The sequence below is a fragment of the Canis lupus genome, chromosome X, assembly GCF_003254725.2.
Source record: "Canis lupus dingo isolate Sandy chromosome X, ASM325472v2, whole genome shotgun sequence".
NCBI lineage: Eukaryota > Metazoa > Chordata > Mammalia > Carnivora > Canidae > Canis > Canis lupus.
In genome coordinates, this window is record NC_064281.1 from 85,135,311 (window position 1) to 85,157,111 (window position 21,801).

A 21,801-nucleotide genomic window follows, 5' to 3' on the forward strand; every position below is an offset into this window, starting at 1 on the left:
AAAAGTGACTTAAAGTTGGGCAAAGGAGATCAAACAGTGATAGAAATCTCTGAAGAAGAAAACCAAAGTAAGAGAAAAGAACAGATACTGAAAACTAAAATTCAGAAAACTTTACCTGAAATTAAAAACTTTATAGAATGAAACAATACTCTGCACACCTGAAAATACCAACCCAGAACAGCCAACACCAAGCCAATTGTAGTAAAATAACTGGATGTTAAAGTCTTTTGATTATCCAGATAAAAGAGCCTATGGAATATAAAGGAAATAAAATGATAATCATCAAACTTTGACAGTATTGCTTCATACTAGAAGAAAATGGAGTAACATTTAAAATAAGGAATGTGTAAACCAAACATTTTATATCCAACCAAAACTGATTTTCAAGCCTAAAAAGGTAGTAGTATTTCAGAGAATATCATTTGCATGAACCCTTCCTGAAGATTCTACTAAAGCTATGATGTCAAGCAAGGTAATCACTAGCCACATGTGAAAACTTGTTTTAATTAAGTACAATGAAATAAAATCCTCACACTCACTTGCACAAACCACAGCCAAATGCTCAAAGCCACATGTGGCCAGTGGCTAGTGTATCGGACAGCACAGATGAAGAAGATTTCTATTATCATGGAAAGTTGTATTAGATGAACTTCAGTGTACCAGAGAATTAGTTGACTTTTAGACTACCAAAACAATTAAAGAAATCAACACCTAAGATCTAATGGTAAGTATTAAATGTATAATGACCTAAAGAATTAAGAAAATGAGGCCGAGCTGTGGCCAGTGGTGCTGACATCGGCGGCTGGGCTGGTGACCTCATCGCACTGACGGAGGCTGGGCCAGGGGCGGGGAGATGCCCCCCACTGCCTGCCCTCTGTTGTGTGCGCCTCCACGTCACAGCCGGCCTCATCTCCCTGGAGACAGTGAAAGGCAAGATTCAGGCCCTGCAGCAGCAGGCGGACAAGGCAGGGCCGAGCTGCACACCAATTGCAAGCGGTGCAAGGAAGCTGAAGCCGATGTGGCAGCTCTCAGTTGATGCATCCAGCTTGTGGAGGAGGAGCTGGACAGGGCTCAGGAGTGACTAGCCACAGAAGCTGGAAGAGGCAGAAAAGGCTGCGTATGAGAGCAAGAGAGGAATGAAGGTGATAGAAAACTGGGCCATGAAAAAAAAAAAACGGGCCATGAAAGATGAGAAGATGGAGATTCAGGAAATGCAGCTCAAAGAGGCCAAGCACATCGCTGAGGAGGCCGACCGAAAGTAGGAGGCGGTGGCTTATAAATTGGTCATCCTGGAGGACTAGCTGGAGAGGGTGGAGGAGCATGCTGAGGTGTCTGAACTAAAATGTAGTAACCTAGAAGAAGAACTCAAGAATGTCACTGACAATCTGAAGTCACTCGATGCTGCGTCTGAAGTTTCTGAAAAGGACGATAAATAAGAAGAAATCAAACTTTTGTCTGACAAACTGAAAGAGGCCGAGACCTGTGCTGAATTTGCAGAGAGAATGGTTGCAAAACTGGAAAAGACCATTGGTGACCTGGAAGAAAAGCTTGCCCAGGCCAAGGAAGAGAATATGGGCTTACATCAGACACTAAACGAACTTAACTGTATATAACCAAAACAGAAGAGTCTTGTTCCGACAGAAACTCCAGAGCTCCGTGTCTTTCTCTTCTCTTGTAAGAAGTTTCTTTTGCTAATGAATCTTTGCTTTGCTGGAAATGTCAAGCAAATTACAAATACATGACCAAATATTTTGTATCAGAGAAGCTTTGAGCACCAGTTAAATCTAATTCCTTCCGTTTTTCAAATGGCACCAGCTTTTTCAGCTCTATTTTTATCCTTAAGTTGCATTTATTCATAAGATAGGCAGGGTATTTCATATTGAGCATAACTCTTTTAAGACTGAGGGCATTTGGTTCCTGGGAGAATAGACAACCCTACACTTTCAAAAACAACTCCAGTATCTAGTCATGGGTCAACTTAAAAGGCCAAGGAATATATAACCTTCTGGGCCACTGTTGGTCACATGACAGGTAGCCAGGGACCATCACATTAAAATATGAGTAGGGATTTTCCATCCAGAGCAAATAAAGAAAACAAAACAAAACAAAGCCAGGGGAGGGGGGCTGGCTTTGTGGGAAGTCATAAACCATAGAAAGATTAACTTAATCATCTTGGCCCTTTCCCACACTCCACAATACAGAACAAACATCCTCTGAGTAGTCAGCATGACAATACTTAGGAAATAATCATAATAATTACCCAAATATTTACTAGATAGATCCTTGATGTTATGCTCTTCTACATGTTCCTTTCATTCTAAAGTTGGTCTCTGAGGAGCAGATAGCTTATTCCTTTTTTTTAAGATTTTATTTATTTATTCATGAGAGACACATGGGGTTGGGGGGGGCAGAGACATAGGCAGAGGGAGAAGCAAGCTCCATGCAGGGAGCCCAATGGGGGACTCGATCCTGGGACTCCAGGATTATGCCCTGGGCCAAAGGCAGGCGCTCAACCACTGGTCCACCCAGGGATTCCGATAGCTTATTCCAATAATGACCCATGCTTGTCTGTTCTGATCTGAGACCATCTACTCAGCAGGAATAAGTGTGGTAGAATCCAGTCTTATTTAGAGAAGTTCTATCCAGAAGACCACTAGCCATCAATAACTGAGTAGTTCTTAACAAATAGTGGGCGGAAGGGGCCTCTCTGACAGCAAAGTAGAGATAAAGTAATTGGCCTAGTTTCATTTATTTTATAATTCAGGGAATGGCAAACTGAGGATTTACTTATGTAGGACTTTAATTCCTTCTTTAGGACCAAGTTAATAAAAGACCAAGAAACTCCTGATTAAACTGGATATGGAGTATTTTGTAGGCAGGGCTGCACATTTTGGCTTAGTTGTAATTTCTGCTTTCTTGTTTAACATCTCAGCTGAAATATTCCACATTCCCCAGCAGTGTGGGGGCCAACTCAAGTTTACAATTCTGACAAAATTATCCTGCTTCTAGCTTATCCAAATATTCTGCCCCTCACTCCTATTTATTAAGCATCACACTACCCAGAAGGTACACTAGCAAATTGTGCAATTGAATAAAACCCACACTTTTCATTTAGATTCTTAGAAACTGTATCATATGTAATAGTGTACTTCTACATTTTGGTCAAATTTTTACATAAACTGTAAAAAAAAAAAATAAGACAATGAGGCCTAACAGGTGGAGACTATACTATGTAATGGCAATATCCTTATGTTTGGACAATGTAGATATTGTATAACTATTTTTAAAAATAGAGTTGAGAGACCATGTGCCAAGCATTTTTAATCCTCTTAATAATCATATGAGGTTCTTGTAACTAGATAATCAGATTGTTATTCTGTTATTCTGAGACTGTGATGTTGGTTAAAACAAACGAGTGAGTGTATGATATTCTAATTACCTTGTGCCCTTGCAAACCAGGAGCCTCAGTATGGAAGAAAGGTAATATGAATATAATAAGGCTAAAGAAAACATTTATGGTCTCAAATTTGAATTGGAAGTATCAATATAAATTCAGGTATTTTGGAGGAGGGGCAAGATGGCGGAAGAGTAGGGTCCCCAAATCACCTGTCCGCACCAAATTACCTAGATAACCTTCAAATCATCCTGAAAATCTACGAATTCGGCTTGAGATTTAAAGAGAGAACAGCTGAAACGCTACAGTGAGAAGAGTTTGTGCTTCTATCAAGGTAGGAAGACTGGGGAAAAAGAAATAAACAAAAGGCCTCCAAGGAGGAGGGGCCCTGTGAGGAGCCGGGCTAAGGCCGGGGCGAGCGCCCCCAGACAGGAGAACCCCATCCCGGAGAAGCAGGAGCTGCACCAATCTTCCCAGGTGGAAAGGCACCTGCAGGGAGTTAGAGCAAGACCCAGGAGGGCGGGGATGCCCTTAGACTCCCGGGGACACTAACAGACACCTGCGGCCGGCACAGGAGAGTGTGCCGAGCTCCCTAAGAGCTGCAGCGCGCACACGGCGGGACCCGGGAACAGCTCGGAGGGGCTCTGGCGGCGGCTCCGCTGAGGGGACTGCGCAGCTCCGGGAGCAGCTCAGCAGCGGCGGCTCCGGCAGAGGAAGAGGCTCCGTGCAGAGGGGGCTGTGCGGCTCAGGAGCAGCTCTTGGAGGGGCTCGGGTGGCGGCTCTGCAGAGAGGCGGCTGCACGGCCAGGAGCGCGAATTCAACAGCACAGACCGGGAGCACAGGGCGCCGGACACAGCCCAGGATCCAGCCTCCCCCCAGGACAGGCAGAGGCCAGGAGGGCCCAGGACAGCAAGGACGCTAAGGCCTGAGCCGAGCAGATCAACGGCCCCGCCCTAGCAGCCTCCAGGCCCTGCAGACGGAGTAGTTCCTGCGGGAGCTGAATCCAGGTTTCCAGAGCTGCCGTGGCCACTGGGGTTGTTCCTTCTGCGGCCTCACGGGGAAACAACCCCCACTGAGCCCTGCACCACTTAGGGGGCAGAGCAGCTCCCCTAAGTGCTAACACCTGAAAATCAGCACAACAGGCCCCTCCCCCAGAAGACCAGCTAGACGGACAAGTTCCAGGGGAAGTCAAGGGACTTAAAGTATACAGAATCAGAAGATACTCCCCCGTGTTTTTTTTTTCTTTTTGATTTCTGATTGCTTCCCCCCCACCCTTTTTTTTCACCTTTCTTTTTCTCTTTTTCTTCTTTTTTCCTTTTTTTCTTCCTTTTCTCTTTTTCCTTTTTCTCTTTTCCTTCCTTCTCTCTCTCTCTTTTTCTCCTTTTCCCAATACAACTTGTTTTTGGCCACTCTGCACTGAGCAAAATCACTAGAAGGAAAACCTCACCTCAAAAGAAAGAATCAGAAACAGTCCTCTCTCCCACAGAGTTACAAAATCTGGATTACAATTCAATGTCAGAAAACCAATTCATAAGCACTATTACACAGCTACTGGTGGCTCTAGAAAAAAGCATAAAGGACTCAAGAGACTTCATGACTGCAGAATTTAGATCCAATCAGGCAGAAATTAAAAATCAATTGAGATGCAATCCAAACTAGAAGTCCTAAGGACGAGGGTTAGCAAGGTGGAAGAACGAGTGAGTGACATAGAAGACAAGTTGATGGCAAAGAGGGAAACTGAGGAAAAAAGAGACAAACAATTAAAAGACCATGAAGATAGATTAAGGGAAATAAACGACGGCCTGAGGAAGAAAAACCTACGTTTAATTGGTGTTTCCGAGGGCGCCGAAAGGGACAGAGGGCCAGAATATGTATTTGAACAAATCCTAGCTGAAAACTTTCCTAATCTGGGAAGGGAAACAGACATTCAGATCCGGGAAATAGATACGCCCCTAAAATCAATAAAAACCGTTCAACACCTCGACATTTAATAGTGAAGCTTGCAAATTCCAAAGATAAAGAGAAGATCCTTAAAGCAGCAAGAGACAAGAAATCCCTGACTTTTATGGGGAGGAATATTAGGGTAATAGCAGACCTCTCCACAGAGACCTGGCAGGCCAGAAAGGGCTGGCAGGATATATTATTTACGGTCCTAAATGAGAAGAACATGCAACCAAGTATACTTTATAGAGCAAGGCTCTCATTCAAAATGGAAGGAGAGATAAAGAGCTTCCAAGACAGGCAGGAATGGAAAGAATATGTGACCTCCAAACCAGCTCTGCAAGAAATTTTAAGGGGGACTCTTAAAATTCCCCTTTAAGAAGAAGTTCAGTGGAACAATCCACAAAAACAAGGACTGAATAGATATCATGATGACACTAAACTCATATCTGTCAATAGTAACTCTGAACGAGAACGGGCTTAATGACCCCATCCAAAGGCGTAGGGTTTCAGACCAGATAAAAAAGCAGAACCCATCTATTTGCTGTCTACAAGAGACTCATTTTAGACAGACGGACACCTACAGCCTGAAAATAAAAGGTTGGAGAACCATTTACCATTCGAATGGTCCTCAAAAGAAAGCAGCATTTGAATGGTCCTCAAAAGAAAGCAGGGGTAGCCATCCTTATATCAGATAAACTAAAACTTACCATGAAGACTGTAGTGAGAGATGAAGAGGGACACTATCTCATACTTAAAGGATCTATCCAAGAGGACTTAACAATCCTCAATATATATGCCCCGAATGTGGGAGCTGCCAAATATTTAAACCAATTAATAGCCAAAGTGAAGAAATACTTAGATAATAATACACTTATACTTGGTGACTTCAATCAGCTCTTTCTACATTCGATAGGTCTTCTAAGCACAACATCTCCAAAGAAACAAGAGCTTTAAATGATACACTGGACCAGATGGATTTCACAGATATCTACAGAACTTTACATCCAAACTCAACTGAATACACATTCTTCTCAAGTGCACGTGGAACTTTCTCCAGAATAGACCACATACTGGGTCACAAATCGGTTCTGAACCGATACCAAAAGATTGGGATCGTCCCCTGCATATTCTCAGACCATAATGCCTTGAAATTAGAACTAAATCACAAGAAGAAGTTTGGAAGGACCTCAAACACGTGGAGGTTAAGGACCATCCTGCTAAAAGATAAAAGGGTCAACCAGGAAATTAAGGAAGAATTAAAAAGATTCATGGAAACTAATGAGAATGAAGATACAACCGTTCAAAATCTTTGGAATGCAGCAAAAGCCGTCCTAAGGGGGAAATACATCGCAATACAAGCATCCATTCAAAAACTGGAAAGAACTCAAATACAAAAGCTAACCTTACACATAAAGGAGCTAGAGAAAAAACAGCAGATTGACCTCACGCCCAGCAGAAGAAGAGTTAATTAAAATTCGAGCAGAACTCAACGAAATCGAGACCAGAACTGTGGAACAGATCAACAGAACCAGGAGTTGGTTCTTTGAAAGAATTAATAAGATAGATAAACCATTAGCCAACCTTATTAAAAATAAGAGAGAGAAGACTCAAATTAATAAAATCATGAATGAGAAAGGAGAGATCACTACCAACACCAAGGAAATACAAACGATTTTAAAAACATATTATGAATAGCCATATGCCAATAAATTAGGCAATCTAGAAGAAATGGATGCATTCCTGGAAAGCCACAAACTACCAAAACTGGAACAGGAAGACATAGGAAACCTGAACAGGCCAATAACCAGGGAGGAAATTGAAGCAGTCATCAAAAACCTCCCAAGACACAAGAGTCCAGGGCCAGATGGCTTCCCAGGGGAATTCTATCAAACGTTTAAAGAAGAAATCATACCTATACTACTAAAGCTGTTTGGAAAGATAGAAAGAGATGCAGTACTTCCAAATTCGTTCTATGAGGCCAGCATCACCTTAATTCCAAAACCAGACAAAGACCCCACCAAAAAGGAGAATTACCAATATTCCTGATGAACATGGATGCAAAAATTCTCAACAAGATACTGGCCAATAGGATCCAACATCACATTAAGAAAATTATTCACCATGACCAAGTAGGATTTATCCCCGGGACACAAGGCTGGTTCAACACTCGTACAACAATCAATGTGATTCATCATATCAGCAAGAGAAAAACCAAGAACCATATGATCCTCTCATTAGATGCAGAGAAAGCATTTGACAAAATACAGCATCCATTCCTGATCAAAACTTCAGAGTGTAGGGATAGAGGGAACAATCCTCGGCATCTTAAAAACCATCTGCGAAAAGCCCAGAGCAAATATCATTCTCAATGGGGAAGCACTGGGAGCCTTTCCCCTAAGATCAGGAACAAGACAGGGATGTCCACTCTCACCACTGCTATTCAACATAGTACTGGAAGTCCTAGCCTCAGCAATCAGACAACAAAAAGACATTAAAGGCATTCAAATTGGCAAAGAAGAAGTCAAACTCTCCCTGTTTGCTGATGACATGATACTCTACATAGAAAACCCAAAAGCCTCCACCCCAAGATTGCTAGAACTCATACAGCAATTTGGTAGCATGGCAGGATACAAAATCAATGCCCAGAAATCAATGGCATTTCTAGACACTAACAATGAGACTGAAGAAAGAGAAATTAAGGATACAATCCCATTTACAATTGTACCCAAAAGCATAAGATACCTAGGAATAAACCAAACCAAAGGGGTAAAGGATCTATACCCTAAAAACTATAGAACACTTCTGAAAGAAATTGAGGAAGACACAAAGAGATGGAAAAATATTCCATGCTCATGGATTGGCAGAAATAATATTGTGAAAATGTCAATGTTACCCAGGGCAATTTACACGTTTAATGCAATCCCTATCAAAATACCATGGACTTTCTTCAGAGAGTTAGAACAAATTATTTTAAGATTTGTGTGGAATCAGAAAAGACCCCGAATAGCCAGGGGAATTTTTTAAAAAGAAAACCGTATCTGGGGGCATCACAATGCCAGATTTCAGGTTGTACTACAAAGCTTTGGTCATCAAGACAGTGTGGTACTGGCACAAAACCAGACACATAGATCAATGGAACAGAAGAGAGAACCCAGAATTGGACCCTCAACTTTATGGGCAACTAATATTCGATAAAGGAGGAAAGACTAGTCATTGGAAGACAGTCTCTTCAATAAATGGCTTTGGGAAAATTGGACATCCACATGTAGAGGAATGAAACTAGACCATTCTCTTACACCATACACAAAGATAAACTCAAAATGGATTGAGATCTAAATGTGAGACAAGATTCCATCAAAATCCTAGAGGAGAACACAGGCAACACCCTTTTTGAACTCGGCCACAGTAACTTCTTGCAAGATACATCCACGAAGGCAAAAGAAACAAAAGCAAAAATGAACTATTGGGACTTCATCAAGATAAGAAGCTTTTGCACAGCAAAGGATACAGTCAACAAAACTAAAAGACAACCTACAGAATGGGAGAAGATATTTGCAAATGATGTATCAGATAAAGGGCTAGTTTCCAAGATCTATAAAGAACTTATTAAACTCAACACCAAAAATACAAACAATCCAATCATGAAATGGGCAAAAGACATGAACAGAAATCTCACAGAGGAACACATAGACATGGCCAACATGCATATGAGAAAATGCTCTGCATCACTTGCCATCAGGGAAATACAACTCAAAACCACAATGAGATACCACCTCACACCAGTGAGAATGGGGAACATTAACAAGGCAGGAAACCACAAATGTTGGAGAGGATGCAGAGAAAAGGGAACCCTCTTACACTGTTGTTGGGAATGTGAACTGGTGCAGCCACTCTGGAAAACTGTGTGGAGGTTCCTCAAAGTGTTAAAAACAGACCTGCCCTATGATCCAGCAATTGCACTGTTGGGGATTTACCCCAAAGATTCAGATGCAATGAAACGCCAGTACACTTGCACCCCGATGTTTATAGCAGCAATGTCCACAATAGCCAAACTGTGGAAGGAGCCTCGGTGTCCATTGAAAGATGAATGGATAAAGATGTGGTTTATGTATGAAATGGAATGTTACTCAGCCATTAGAAACGACAAATACCCACCATTTGCTTCAACGTGGATGGAACTGGAGGGTATTACGCTGAGTTAAGTAAGTCAATCAGAGAAGTACAAACAGTGCATGTTCTCATTCATTTGGGGAATATAAATAATAGTGAAAGGGAATATAAGGGAAGGGAGAAGAAATGTGTGGGAAATATCAGAAAGGCAGACAGAACATAAAGACTCCTAACTCTGGAAAACGAACTAGGGGTGGTGAAAGGGGAGGAGGGCGGGGGTTGGGGGTGAGTGGGTGATGGGCACTGATGTGGACACTTGACGGGATGAGCACTGGGTGTTATTCTGTATGTTGGCAAATTGAACACCAATAAAAATTATTTTATAAAACAATTCAGGTATTTTACTTTTAAATATGTGTGTATTTTCCAGCTCTGTCTAGTGTAAATGCCTGGAAACCATGAATATTCTTACCACTCAAAAAATGTTGTGGTCTTGAAATACCATTTCTAACTTAAAAAAAATAAGCTCTGTGGAGAAATGGTTGCTGATTCCAGGTCTCGGCAGGAAATGTTCAAGATGAGCCTATATCCTTTTGTTATACTAGATAACAAGGAAGCTATCAGAGTACTGGGGCCAATGTCAAAAGAACTCAGGAATCATCTCGACGAGGTTCCCAGTGGCCAAAGATGGAACAAATTGAATCTCAACGATGATAATTGCAGCAAACTGGAACATACCAAATAAGTTAAATTTAAAAGTTAATGATATTTTAAAAATTGCTCACCTTAGGATAAGAAACTAGTTCATTTTCTTAACTGGAAAATGAAGTGAAAGAATCAAGCATTTATCCTGCCTACCTTATATGAACTGTACCACTGGGTAACCAAATAGTAGATGAGGGGAAGTGTTTGTGTATTAGTATTCTTTTTTTTTAATTTTATTTACTTATGATAGTCATACAGAGAGAGAGAGGCAGAGACATAGGCAGAGGGAGAAGCAGGCTCCATGCACCAGGAGCCTGATGTGGGATTTGATCCCGGGTCTCGAGGATTGCGCCCTGGGCCAAAGGCAGGTGCCAAACCGCTGCGCCACCCAGGGATCCCGTGTATTAGTATTCTAAGTAATCAGCAAAGGTAAGTATTTTTCGGTCCTACTAAATGCGAATTAAACCGCGATAGTTGTGAAGATTGCAGAAACATTACCTGTAGATGTGTCAAAGGAATCAATTCTGAGTCTGATCCAGTCTTCTGGATCTAGCTGCCTATTTGCATGAAATAGAGAACATAATTGAGATATACCATGACTATAATCAGGAAAATCCAGACTGTGGGAAACTCAACAGGTCAAGGGGCCCACATCTTCAAAAGAAAAACTGAAAGGAAATGACAGAGATGGAGAAAGGACCAATAGCTTAAAAGAAACTTAAGACATGAACTTCTAAAAGTTATCTAGGGAGGCAGTTTTGGGTGACAAAAGTCTTAAAACCATAGGGGAGTGATTACTGTGAATTTCAGGGTAATGATTAAATTATAGTGGGAGCGAGAGGGTTGTGATTGGGTTGGGACGCAAAGATGTTTTCTGGAATGACTGGCAAAGTTTTATTTCTTGACCTGGATGGTGTCCACCTTAAAATTATTTTGGTTTTCTGTATCTGATTCACTTAAAATTTAAAAATTAAGTGCTTAGTTGGCATAGTGCCTGGAACAAAAACAATTTATGTTCATTAATCACCATAGAAATTTTTCACTGAAAACATTAAGGTAGGCCCTGGTTTTACTACTTTGTGCTAATTGTAAGGAAAAGCATTGGGTGTCTGCTTTACAGACCTCTGAGCTTAAAAAAAAAAAGACAAGTGAATCAAGCATTGGAGCGCCTCATTTATGTACAGTCATTGAAAACTTACCATTTAAATGCCAGATTATGTTCTGTGTAGATATTTCTTAAACTGTATTTATTTTACTACTTATTCTTTGAGTCTCTCCTCAACCTCAGCTATAACTGCTAGGTTGGCTGCTGTTGTTCTTTAACATTCCTTTCACTCCTCTGGATGAAACAACTCGTGTTTCCCATTGTGTTATTCGTGTGTCTCTGGCAGCCCCAGCCCATCCTTCATTATGAAGTCACTTCTTATCTGCCAGGCATTTAGATGGCATGGTTGCTTTTAATATGAATCTCCTTATAAGCATTAAATACTGTTAACTGACTTTGGTAACTGTTCCAAGGCTTTTGTTAGGGCCGGGACTAGTGACTAATTTGCCCTGGGTGCAAAATTTAAGACCATGCCAAAAAAAAAAAAAAAAACCTACAGTAATTAAGGTAAAATAATACTTCAGTGTACTTTTTTTGTTGTTGTTAGAACATGTGTGTGTGCACACAAGCTGGGTGGAGGAGGGTGGAGGGACGGAGGGAGAAGGAGAGAATCTTAAGCAGGCTAAATGCCCAGCACAGAGCCTGATGTGGGGCTCGATCTCATGACTCTGAGATCATGACCTGAGCTGAAATCAAAGAGTTGGATGCTTAACTTACTAAGCCACCCAGGTGCCCCTAATATATATATATATTTTAATCAAGAGTAATGCAAAAAAAAAATCCATGGTAAAGTATCAAAATTAAAGACAGGGTCTATGGGCCAAGCTTAGGGTGAGTTGAGTGAGGTACTCTTGAGATCATGCAAATGCAAGCTTGGATCCTGTCTTTATTTATAATTTTATTTTTTTTTAATTTTTATTTATTTATGATAGTCACACAGAGAGAGAGAGGCAGAGACACAGGCAGAAGGAGAGGCAGAGACACAGGCAGAGGGAGAAGCAGGCTCCATGCACCGGGAGCCTGACGTGGGATTCGATCCCGGGTCTCCAGGATCGCGCCCTGGGTCAAAGGCAGGCGCTAAACCACTGCGCCACCCAGGGATCCCTATTTATAATTTTAATATTTTTACTAATCATGGATCTGTTTATACATTATATTGGTGGCCTCTTGAATTTTGTGCCTCACTGCACCTAAACCCCACCCCCACTCCCACCCTTTGATCTGTAGAGAAGTCTAGCCTTACTATATATATTCATATGTTCTATCTGCAACATCCTGAAACACTGCAGCTTCAGTGACAGGGGAAATAAGCATTTTGAATGCACTACGTTTGTTTCTATTAATATTTTAGTGAAGTTTGTACTGTTTTGGAGCTATCCCTTAAATTCTACCTGTTAAACCTATAGAGCCCTGTTAAGTTTACAAATGAGATGCTCAGGTATTTCTAGAGCAATTAGAAATTCTAAAAGCTTTTTCTTAGGAGGCTTACTATGATATGCATTTTCAGGGAAGATGAGTTCAGGTAAAGTAATCTCCAACAATTTTTTTCTGCTTTTGATTCTCTCAGGCCCATGAGAACTTCCTTAGCTATCTCCATGTCTAGTAGTTGGTTTTTACCTAGTGGTCATAATCACATTCTGCTATCTATAGCTAATTGCTAACTTAACTTTTTAAAAAACGGTGTGATTTGAGTGCTAGTTTAAAAGGACTATAAGTGTAGCTTTGTTGGAGAAGCCATTTTTTTTTATAGAAAACAAATTGATAAAGCCTTTAGAATATTTGGATATACTCTAAAAATTAAATGCCTCTTCCAAATCTGTGAAAGTGGAGATTTCTACATACATGATGAAACTCCAGAACAGTTGAGCAAGTTTTAAAATTTTACTGTTTAATTTAGATACAGAATCATTTTTGGGTGCCCAGTTCTGAGTTTTGACAATGCATAGAATTGTTTAACCACTGCCAAAATCAAGACAGTTTCATCATCCCTGAAGAATTCTTTTTAAGATTTTATTTATTTATTCATGAGAGAGACCAAGAAAGAGGCAGAGACATAGGCAGAGGGAGAAGCAGGCTCCATGCAGGGAGCCTGATGCGGAACTCGATCCTGGACCCCAGGATCATGCACTGAGCCGAAGTCAGATGCTCAACCACTGAGCTACCTAGGCATCCCAAGAATTGTTTATCCAGGTTTTAAATCACCCTAAGACATCTCTGATCATTGTTAACCTGTAATTGTGTAAAGGGTGTAGATAAGTATATTTATGTTGGTGAATGAAAGCAATATGGAATATTTCTAATACTTGACCTTAAATTCCTCTTGCTAAATTACCAAAATCAGCTTGTGTGCACTGTTCCTGTACCAAATTAAGTGTTCTAAAACTCTGAACTTAAATCTTTATTGAATGAGACTAAACTTTGTGTACTTCTCAGGGTTAAAATTATAGTGCAGGTAACACAGTTAATTGGCTAAAATGATTCAGTTGAAGGGTTGTGTCATTGATCTTTAGTCAAATTTAACAAATTTACCTGGTATGTGTATAGGAGAAACTTATATTTACTGTGTTGGAACATCATTTCCTTTATCTTTGTAGAGGAAGAATTTATTCATATTTAAACATAATTGTACTTGAATTTCTTATGTCAAAAATTGGAACTCCTGAATGAATATTGTTTTTAAACTATAGCCATAGGTATAGAAAGTTAAAGGGATAAGATATTTCATCTAGCCTTAGATTCTGTGTGTCCTTAGAAATGGAACTGTCCTGGTTTAGAATCCCCTATATTCTAGTATTGATGCTACCAAATAGAAACCTTCAAGGATTACTTAAATCTGTAATCTGTAATTTAGTCTCTCTTATTAGCTTCTACATTTTAGGATTTTACTAAGAATGGCAGATGGCCGAAAACATCCTTAACTTTGTATTAAGCTAAGTAAAAATTTTGCTTTAATGGTATTTCACTTATGTACCCATTGGCTGATATTTTTTAAAGTCTTGATACTCAAAACTCTGCAACTTCCGGTTTTCTCCTTTTAATTTCAAGTAATTACTGTAACTCAAAATAACCTATAATGAACTCCCAGTTTCAACTGGCATGTCTAAGAATGTGGGCAATTCATCTTCTAAGTTTTTGTTCTTAAAGTCAAACTGTAAGAATTAGAATTGTTTGGCCATATTGGGGACCCAAAAGAAGTAGAAGATGAACTACTGCTTATAAGGCATTAGTTGTACATTGCTATTTTGTTTTTCTTTTTTAGTGATTGCTTCACCATCCTATCCATACCTTCCTGCTCCTATTCGTGCTGCTGCTGCTTTACCACCTCCACCTCCTCCTCTTGAGGTCGGAGAGGCTTCAAACTTACCACCACCACCTCCACCTTATTCCTGTGATCCAAGTGGCAGTGATCTGCCTCAGGGTAAGGGGATTTTGAGACTTGCATGAGGATTATTTAGTCTGAATTTTCTTTTTTTCTTAGAGCATATCTTTGGTTGTCCACTGGGGGTAGGATGGGGGGACCAAATGGAAATTGACTGGAGAGCATAATGCTAGGTAAGTAATAACTAAGGAAAGGAAGAACTGAAAGCTGAGAAAAACTTCTCGATAATCAAGAAGTGGATGATTTTTTAGATGGTTTCAGATCTGCCTTGAAGAACATTATCAGCTGAGTATCTTTATTCTCAACTATTTTTTGAAAAACAGGAATTGACTTGATGGGATGAGCACTGGGTGTTATATGTTGGCAAATTGAATTTAAATTTTAAAAAGCAGGAATTGATACCAAAATTTCTCCATTTCTTAAATTCCTACCAGAAGTGTATGAAATTGTTGCAGTTCTTGATGTTTAGGATTCCAGCTAAATTTTGGATTTTGAGAAGTTGGTTTTTGAGAAATTCAGGATCTGATCTGCCTAGGATTTTAGCCATGTCGTCCTGTTTCTTTAGTTAAACTAAGGGATCGCTTTCCATTGGAAGTTCTTTGTTACTCCTCAGTTTGGCAGTGTTTCTCAAAGGAGAATTGTAGTTGAAAGGCATTTTGTAGCTAATTTATACCTCTTTGCTGTAAAATTTTCTGGATTTTTCTAGCTGCTTCTCTATTTCAATTTTTTCAGCTCCTGTATAGTTACCAAGATTTTCAATTCCATGCTGTTCTTTTTCTCTACCTTACAACTTCATTATCACCTTTTTATAAACAATTCCTAAATCTATCTAGCCTTGGCCTCTGAAATTTGTACTTATCTGTAGCTACTTGCTAGACGTTTTCACTTGGCTTTCTTACTTTCATTTCAAACTCCATCTATAATGAAATTCCTTATCTTTATCTCCCTTTTTTCTTCTTTCCAGGCCACACAAAACATTGACACCTTGGTTTCCTATTGTTACTGGTACTTCATTTCTGCCTGACTTACCCTAATCCTGTCACTCTTTTTTTTTTTTTTTTCCTGTCACTCTTCTTCTCTTACTTACCTATTCCTGCCTAAGATCTACTCTGTCACCACATAATGCTGATTTTGCATTTCCCAACATTTTATTATGAAAATGTTCAAATATACAGGAAAGTTGAATTTCAAAATGAATGTTCATGTATTCATCACCTAGATTCTATCATTAGCCTTTTTTTCTATCATTAACCTTTAACTGTATTTTCTTTATCACGTATCTGTCCATCTTTTCCTCCATCCATCTCCTTGTCCATCAAGTTATCCATTTTGATTGTGATGTATTCCAAAGTAAATTGTAGACATCAATATTCTTCCTCACAAAAACTTCAGTAGGAGTATCATTAACTAGAGTTTGGAGTTTATTTTTTCTTTTGATGTAAATTGAAAATATAATGCACAAATCTTAAATGTATAATTGCTGAGTTTTGAGAAATGAGTGCATGCACCTTTGTAACCCAAATCTTCATCAAAATATACCATTATCTTCATGCCCCTTCCCGGTATTTTTCCACCTCTACCTCTACTTATCCCCAAGAGGCAGCCACTGTTTGATTTTTTTTCTGTCATAGTTTCACTTGTTTTAGAATTTCATATAAATATACAATATGTAATCTTTATGGAAGGCTTCTTAAACTCTGCATATTTTTTATATTCTTTCATATTGCTGCATATATCAGTAGTCCAATTGCTATTACTGAGTAGTATTCCATTGTATAAAATTTCTTGTTTATTGGTGAACATCTGGGTTATTTCCATTTTGGGGCTTTTATGAATTAGGCTGTGAATATTCTTGTAAAAAGTCTTTATGAACATATGTTTTTATTCCCTTTGAGCATATACCTGGAAGTGGAATTGATGGATCATAGATAGGTGTGTGTTTAGTTTTATAAGAAACTGCTGCTTATTTTTCCAAAGTTGTATCTTATACCTTTCTACTTTTTTTAGATTTTATTTATTTACTTTAGAATAAGCACAAGTGGGGGTAGGGAAGGGCAGAGAGAGAAGCAGACTCCCTGCTGAGCAGGGAGTCTAATATGGGGCTTTATCCCAGGATCGCGAAATAGTGACCTGAGCTGAAGGCAGATCCTTAACCAACTGAGCCACCCAGGTGCCCCTTATCTCTACTTTTGCTAGAACTCTGTGCACCTGATTTTTTTACTTCTAAACCTTTGCCTAACATATGGTGATCTACTCATTCTTTCCCCTCCAGTCTTTTACCTTCCTATTAACATCAAGTCATTTTCATGATACCCCCATTACATTTTGAAGTGATGTTTTGAGTTTTTATAGTCCCTGTCTTTGCCAACCTTTTTTGAACAGCTGGAGATCTAATTCACATACTATACAAGCCACCCATTTAAAGTGTACAATTTCATGGGTTTCTAGTATATTCACAAATACATACAATCATCACCACTATTTCCAGAACATTTTCATCACCCCAGAAAGAAACCCTTGTACCCATTAACAGTCACCACTTCTTCCCCCCGTTGCTACCACGATTCTACTTTGTATGTCTATAGATTTGCCTATTCTGGACATTTGACATAATATGAATCATGCAATATGTGGTCTTTTGTGACTGGCTTCTTTCACTTAGCACGATATTTTCAAGGTTCATCCATGTTGTAGCATGTATCCATACTTCATTTTTCTTATAGCTGAATAATGTTCTATTGTATAGGTATGCCACATTTTATCATCTATTAGTTGATGCACAATTGGGTGGTTTTCACTTTTTTGCTACTATGAATACTACTACTATGGATATTTGTATTTAAATTTTGTGTGAATACAACACACACACACACACACACACACACACACACACACCCAAGGAATGGAATCCCATGGATTTACTTCCTCCTGTTATCTCTTAATATTCTTTACCTTAACCTTTAGTCTTTATACTCCTACATAATGGTCAAAATAAAAGCTGATTATTTTAAAATAGTAGTAAACATATCTCTATGTGGGAAGTCTCCAATTTAAAAAGAAGGGTTTTCTGAGAGTTTGTTAATGGGAGTCAAGTTATTTATCAGAATATACATGGATCCCAGATCAGTCGATAACGTACATTTAGAATTACAATTAGAATGCTAAGATTATTCCCTCACCTCCCATACATATAGTTTTTACTTATTTGTGAAATATTTTAAATTCTATGAAGAAGTTTTTATCACTGTAGAATATATATTGAGTTACCTTTCTTATTGCCTCCTCTTTTTGGAAGTTCTAGTGGTGTGGTACGTTAGTCATGTTAAATAAAAGCAAGATGAATTGTTTTCACGCAGTAGTAGTTATGTTAGTAGGCATCATTAATCTTGTCATTAGTAGAGCCTTGGTTTGTATTGTGTAGTAGTTCCATTAATAGAAGACCATTAAGGGAATCCCTGGGTGGCTCAGCGGTTTAGCGCCTGCCTTTGGCCAGGGTGTGATGCTGGAGTCCCGGGATCGAGTCCCACGTCGGGCTCCCTGCACGGGGCCTGCTTCTCCCTCTGCCTGTGTTTCTGCCTCTCTCTCTGTCTCTCATGAATAAATGGATAAAATCTTAAAAAAAAATAGAAGACCATTAAGATTGGTTATGTAGTAAATTGCTTGTCTCAAGATTTTATTCTTGAGATCTCACAAGAAGAAAATGGCTTTACTGGATTTTTTTAAAGATTTTATTTATTTATTCATGAGAGAGACAGAGAGAGAGGCAGGCAGAGACACAGGTAGAGGGAGAAGCAGGCTCCATGCAGGGAGCCCAATGTAGGACTCGATCCCTGGACTTCAGGACCGTGCCCCTAGGCTGAAGGCAGGTCCTAAACTGCTGATCCACCCAGCGATCCCCTACTGGATCCTTTCTAAATATTAGCAGGGTAGTATTCCTGTAACATTTACCTAATATTAAGACTAGAAATATTGGTCTTAAAATATATAGAATACATATTTTATAATTAAACCTTGGATCAGAAAGTGATTTTTACCTATAGTGTCCGATAAATGACTATTTACTACAAGGTAGAATTGAGAGTGGTGTTGATGCGGGAAGACTACATTTATATCTACCTTAATACTCAAAGAAAAAAGCTTTTGAGTGGTAGTTCTAATTGCTTATGTCTTCTAGTCACTAAAATTAAGATTTTTAATTTTAGATACAAAAGTTTTGCAGTACTATTTCAATCTGGGATTGCAGGTAAGTCATGTTAAAATTGTTTTGACAAACTCTAGATTAAAAATGCAAGTTGGTTTGATAATCAGACTCTTGAACTTTTAAAAGCCAAGAACACTGTGAGGAGCTCAAAAGTTGTCTTTATAAAAGATATCTCTGAAGATGATACAAGTGAGTTTTCTATTTTAGCCTCCCAGTGCTTCAATTCCTCTTAGAAAATAGTTGTTATACCAAGTGGGGGCCCTAACAGCACAACTTTAGCATTTATTGGCTTCCATATTTAGCATCATGTATATGCCAACACTTTACTATGTTTTTCTGTTTCAGTAATAAAGGGGTCATTTGTCTTGCTTACTTGAAATATTTTTATGGTTATTTCTACATGTTATATGAAAATAACATGACTAATTCGATACAGGGCTGTATTATTTTTAAATCACTTACGTGGTCCTAGATATTTACAAACAGTTGATTTTTAACACTCCCCTGAGTTGTAGAAGGGTGAGGGTACTTACAAATAGCTTAATATCCCTGAAAGGTGTCTCTGATTTCAGGTAAGAGCTTTTTTATTTTATTCTTTCAGGCATTATCCCCCCTCCCCCCCCCGAAATACACCTGACTTCAGATATAACAAGATGGCTTATTTCCTAAAAAGGAATGATGCATTTTAAGATTTGGCAGATGATAGTAAACTAGACAGTCTCCTGGATAATGCTCAGATTAGTTCATATTCCCAGACCCTGATTTCACTAAAATGTTGGGCCTATCATTTCCAGAAAACTATCCTCTCCAACTGGCACACATTTATAAATTAAGAATGGTGAAGTTGGTTTTTTTGTTCTTTGAGATTATTTCCTAAATGCAGTTTCAGGAATTGAAAATATAAACTGCTTTGCCTTTAGTTATGTTTATTATAGTTACATGTGGAAATGTAATTCATATCAGATGGCTGAGGCATTTTAAAACATTCTTCTGCATTTTATATCATGGGAATAAAAGGAAATGCAGAATAGTTATTTTAATACTTTTTAAAAATTTATTTTATTTATTTATTTTTAAAGATTTTATTTATTCATGAGAGAGAGAGAGAGAGGCAGAGACACAGGCAGAGGGAGAAGCAGGCCCCATGCAGGAAGCCTGACGTGGGACTCGATCCTGGATCCCCAGGATCAGGCCCTGGGCTGAAGGCAGTGCTAAACTGCTGAGCCACCCGGGCTGCCCAATACTTTTATATATTAAAAGTAATAGTATTCATTGTAGTACATGTGAAAAATATTAAAGTATAAAGAAAAGTGAAATCCCGTGTGTAATTATAGCTTATTTTACAAAATATTGATCATGCTATGTAATTTTGTAAACTTTTAACAATATGAGCATTTTTTTCTTAAATACTTGACAGCATATTTTTTTATTGCCTCTATTGTATCCCATCATGGATATATCATAATTCATCCAGTTCCTTATTGTTGAATATTTAGGTTGTACACTATATTTTTCTTTTAAAAAATCGATGTATAGTTGACACAGTGTTACATTAGTTTTAGATGTACTGCATACTAATTTGATATGTCTGTGCATTATACTATGTTCATCACAAATGTAGCTGCCACCCGTTACCATACAGCACTATTAAAATACCATAGGCTATATATTCCTTATGTTGTACCTTTCATCCCTGTAACTTATTCCACTCTATTTTGCTTTTAAAAATAATGCTAGAAAACATGTCTTTGTATACAGGTCATTGTATATCTGTAATTTCCTTTGGATGCTTTCTTAAAAGAATTCCTATGTTCAGATATGAGATACATCTGTTGCAAAAGATCTTAAAGTTGTAATAGAGGATAGATTTTCTAAATGTTCTGATTTTTAAGTCAAAAAAGTCACTGCTACTCTACCTGAAAATCATAGCCCAGCTTTTTTTTTAGTGAGGAACTGTACTACTTTAAAGGGATAGTAAAGTGTTTTTTTTCTTTCTTACCCAAGTGCTATCACCACAACTACTGGCACTCCATGGTCTATGTGCCACAGATGCAGCAGCAGCAACTTCATGTAGAGAATTATCCAGTCTATGCTGAGCCACCTCCTCTGGTAGATCAGACAGTTCCTCAGTTGTATGGTGAGGTGGGGAGACAAGATGGCACACAGATGGAAGCATCGGTAAATGGTGAGTATGTAATGAGAGTACCTGCAAGAAGGACAATTAGATTGTATTATGTAATTTAAAAACCTTCAGATACCTCATTTTGTCCATATTCTAGACTCATGTTTGGGTTCTTTTTTTTTTTTTTTTTTTTTTAAGAGGAAGAGCATGAGTGGGTATGGAGGGGCAGAGGATGAGAGAGAGAGAATCTTAAGCAGGCTCCATGCTCAATGTGGACCCTGATGCAGGGCTCGATCTCATGAGCCTGAGATGATGTCCTGAGCTAAAATCAAGAGTCAGATGCATAAAAAATTGAGCCACGCAGGTGCCTCTGGGCCCATGTTTGTTTGTTTTTTAAAGCATAGTATGTAGACCCTTGCAGTACCTGAGACCCTTTCAAGGAATCCATGAAGCCAAAAGTATTCATCAAAATATACAGATCTTAAAGATTTTTATTTGTGCCTTTCACTGTTATATTCTGCTTTGAGGATGCAGAAATCAGTAGTGAGTAAAAACCACTGCCACCTAAGCACAAATCCAGACGGGGGCACCAAACTGTGCTAGTAATCAGTGTCTTCACTGCCATATACACCCATGTTACAAAAATTGCCAGTTAGATGTTTTTTTTTTTTTAATCAAAAACGTTCTTATTTTTATTAAATCTTTATCTTTGGACTTCATGTTCCATGTGACAAAATCGGGAGTATTTGTACTAAAGTATGATAATTAAAAGGATTTATGAGGTTGACTAATGAGATGAACTAGTGTTTTTCATGCAACACTGTTTTTACTTGTGAATGAT

General features: G+C 38.8%; 1 protein-coding gene and 1 pseudogene across 1 annotated transcript in view; both read left to right on the forward strand.

Annotated features, from left to right (window-relative positions):
• The window catches only part of ALG13 (ALG13 UDP-N-acetylglucosaminyltransferase subunit), a 72,483-nt gene that overhangs the window by 47,034 nt on the left and 3,648 nt on the right, over positions 1-21,801 (forward strand). The window contains 3 exon segments of the mRNA XM_035711627.2: positions 14,518-14,676; positions 18,840-18,880; positions 20,843-21,023. Coding sequence (XP_035567520.1) covers positions 14,518-14,676; positions 18,840-18,880; positions 20,843-21,023 — 381 coding nt within the window.
• Positions 559-4,215, forward strand: LOC112649059 (tropomyosin alpha-4 chain-like; annotated as a pseudogene).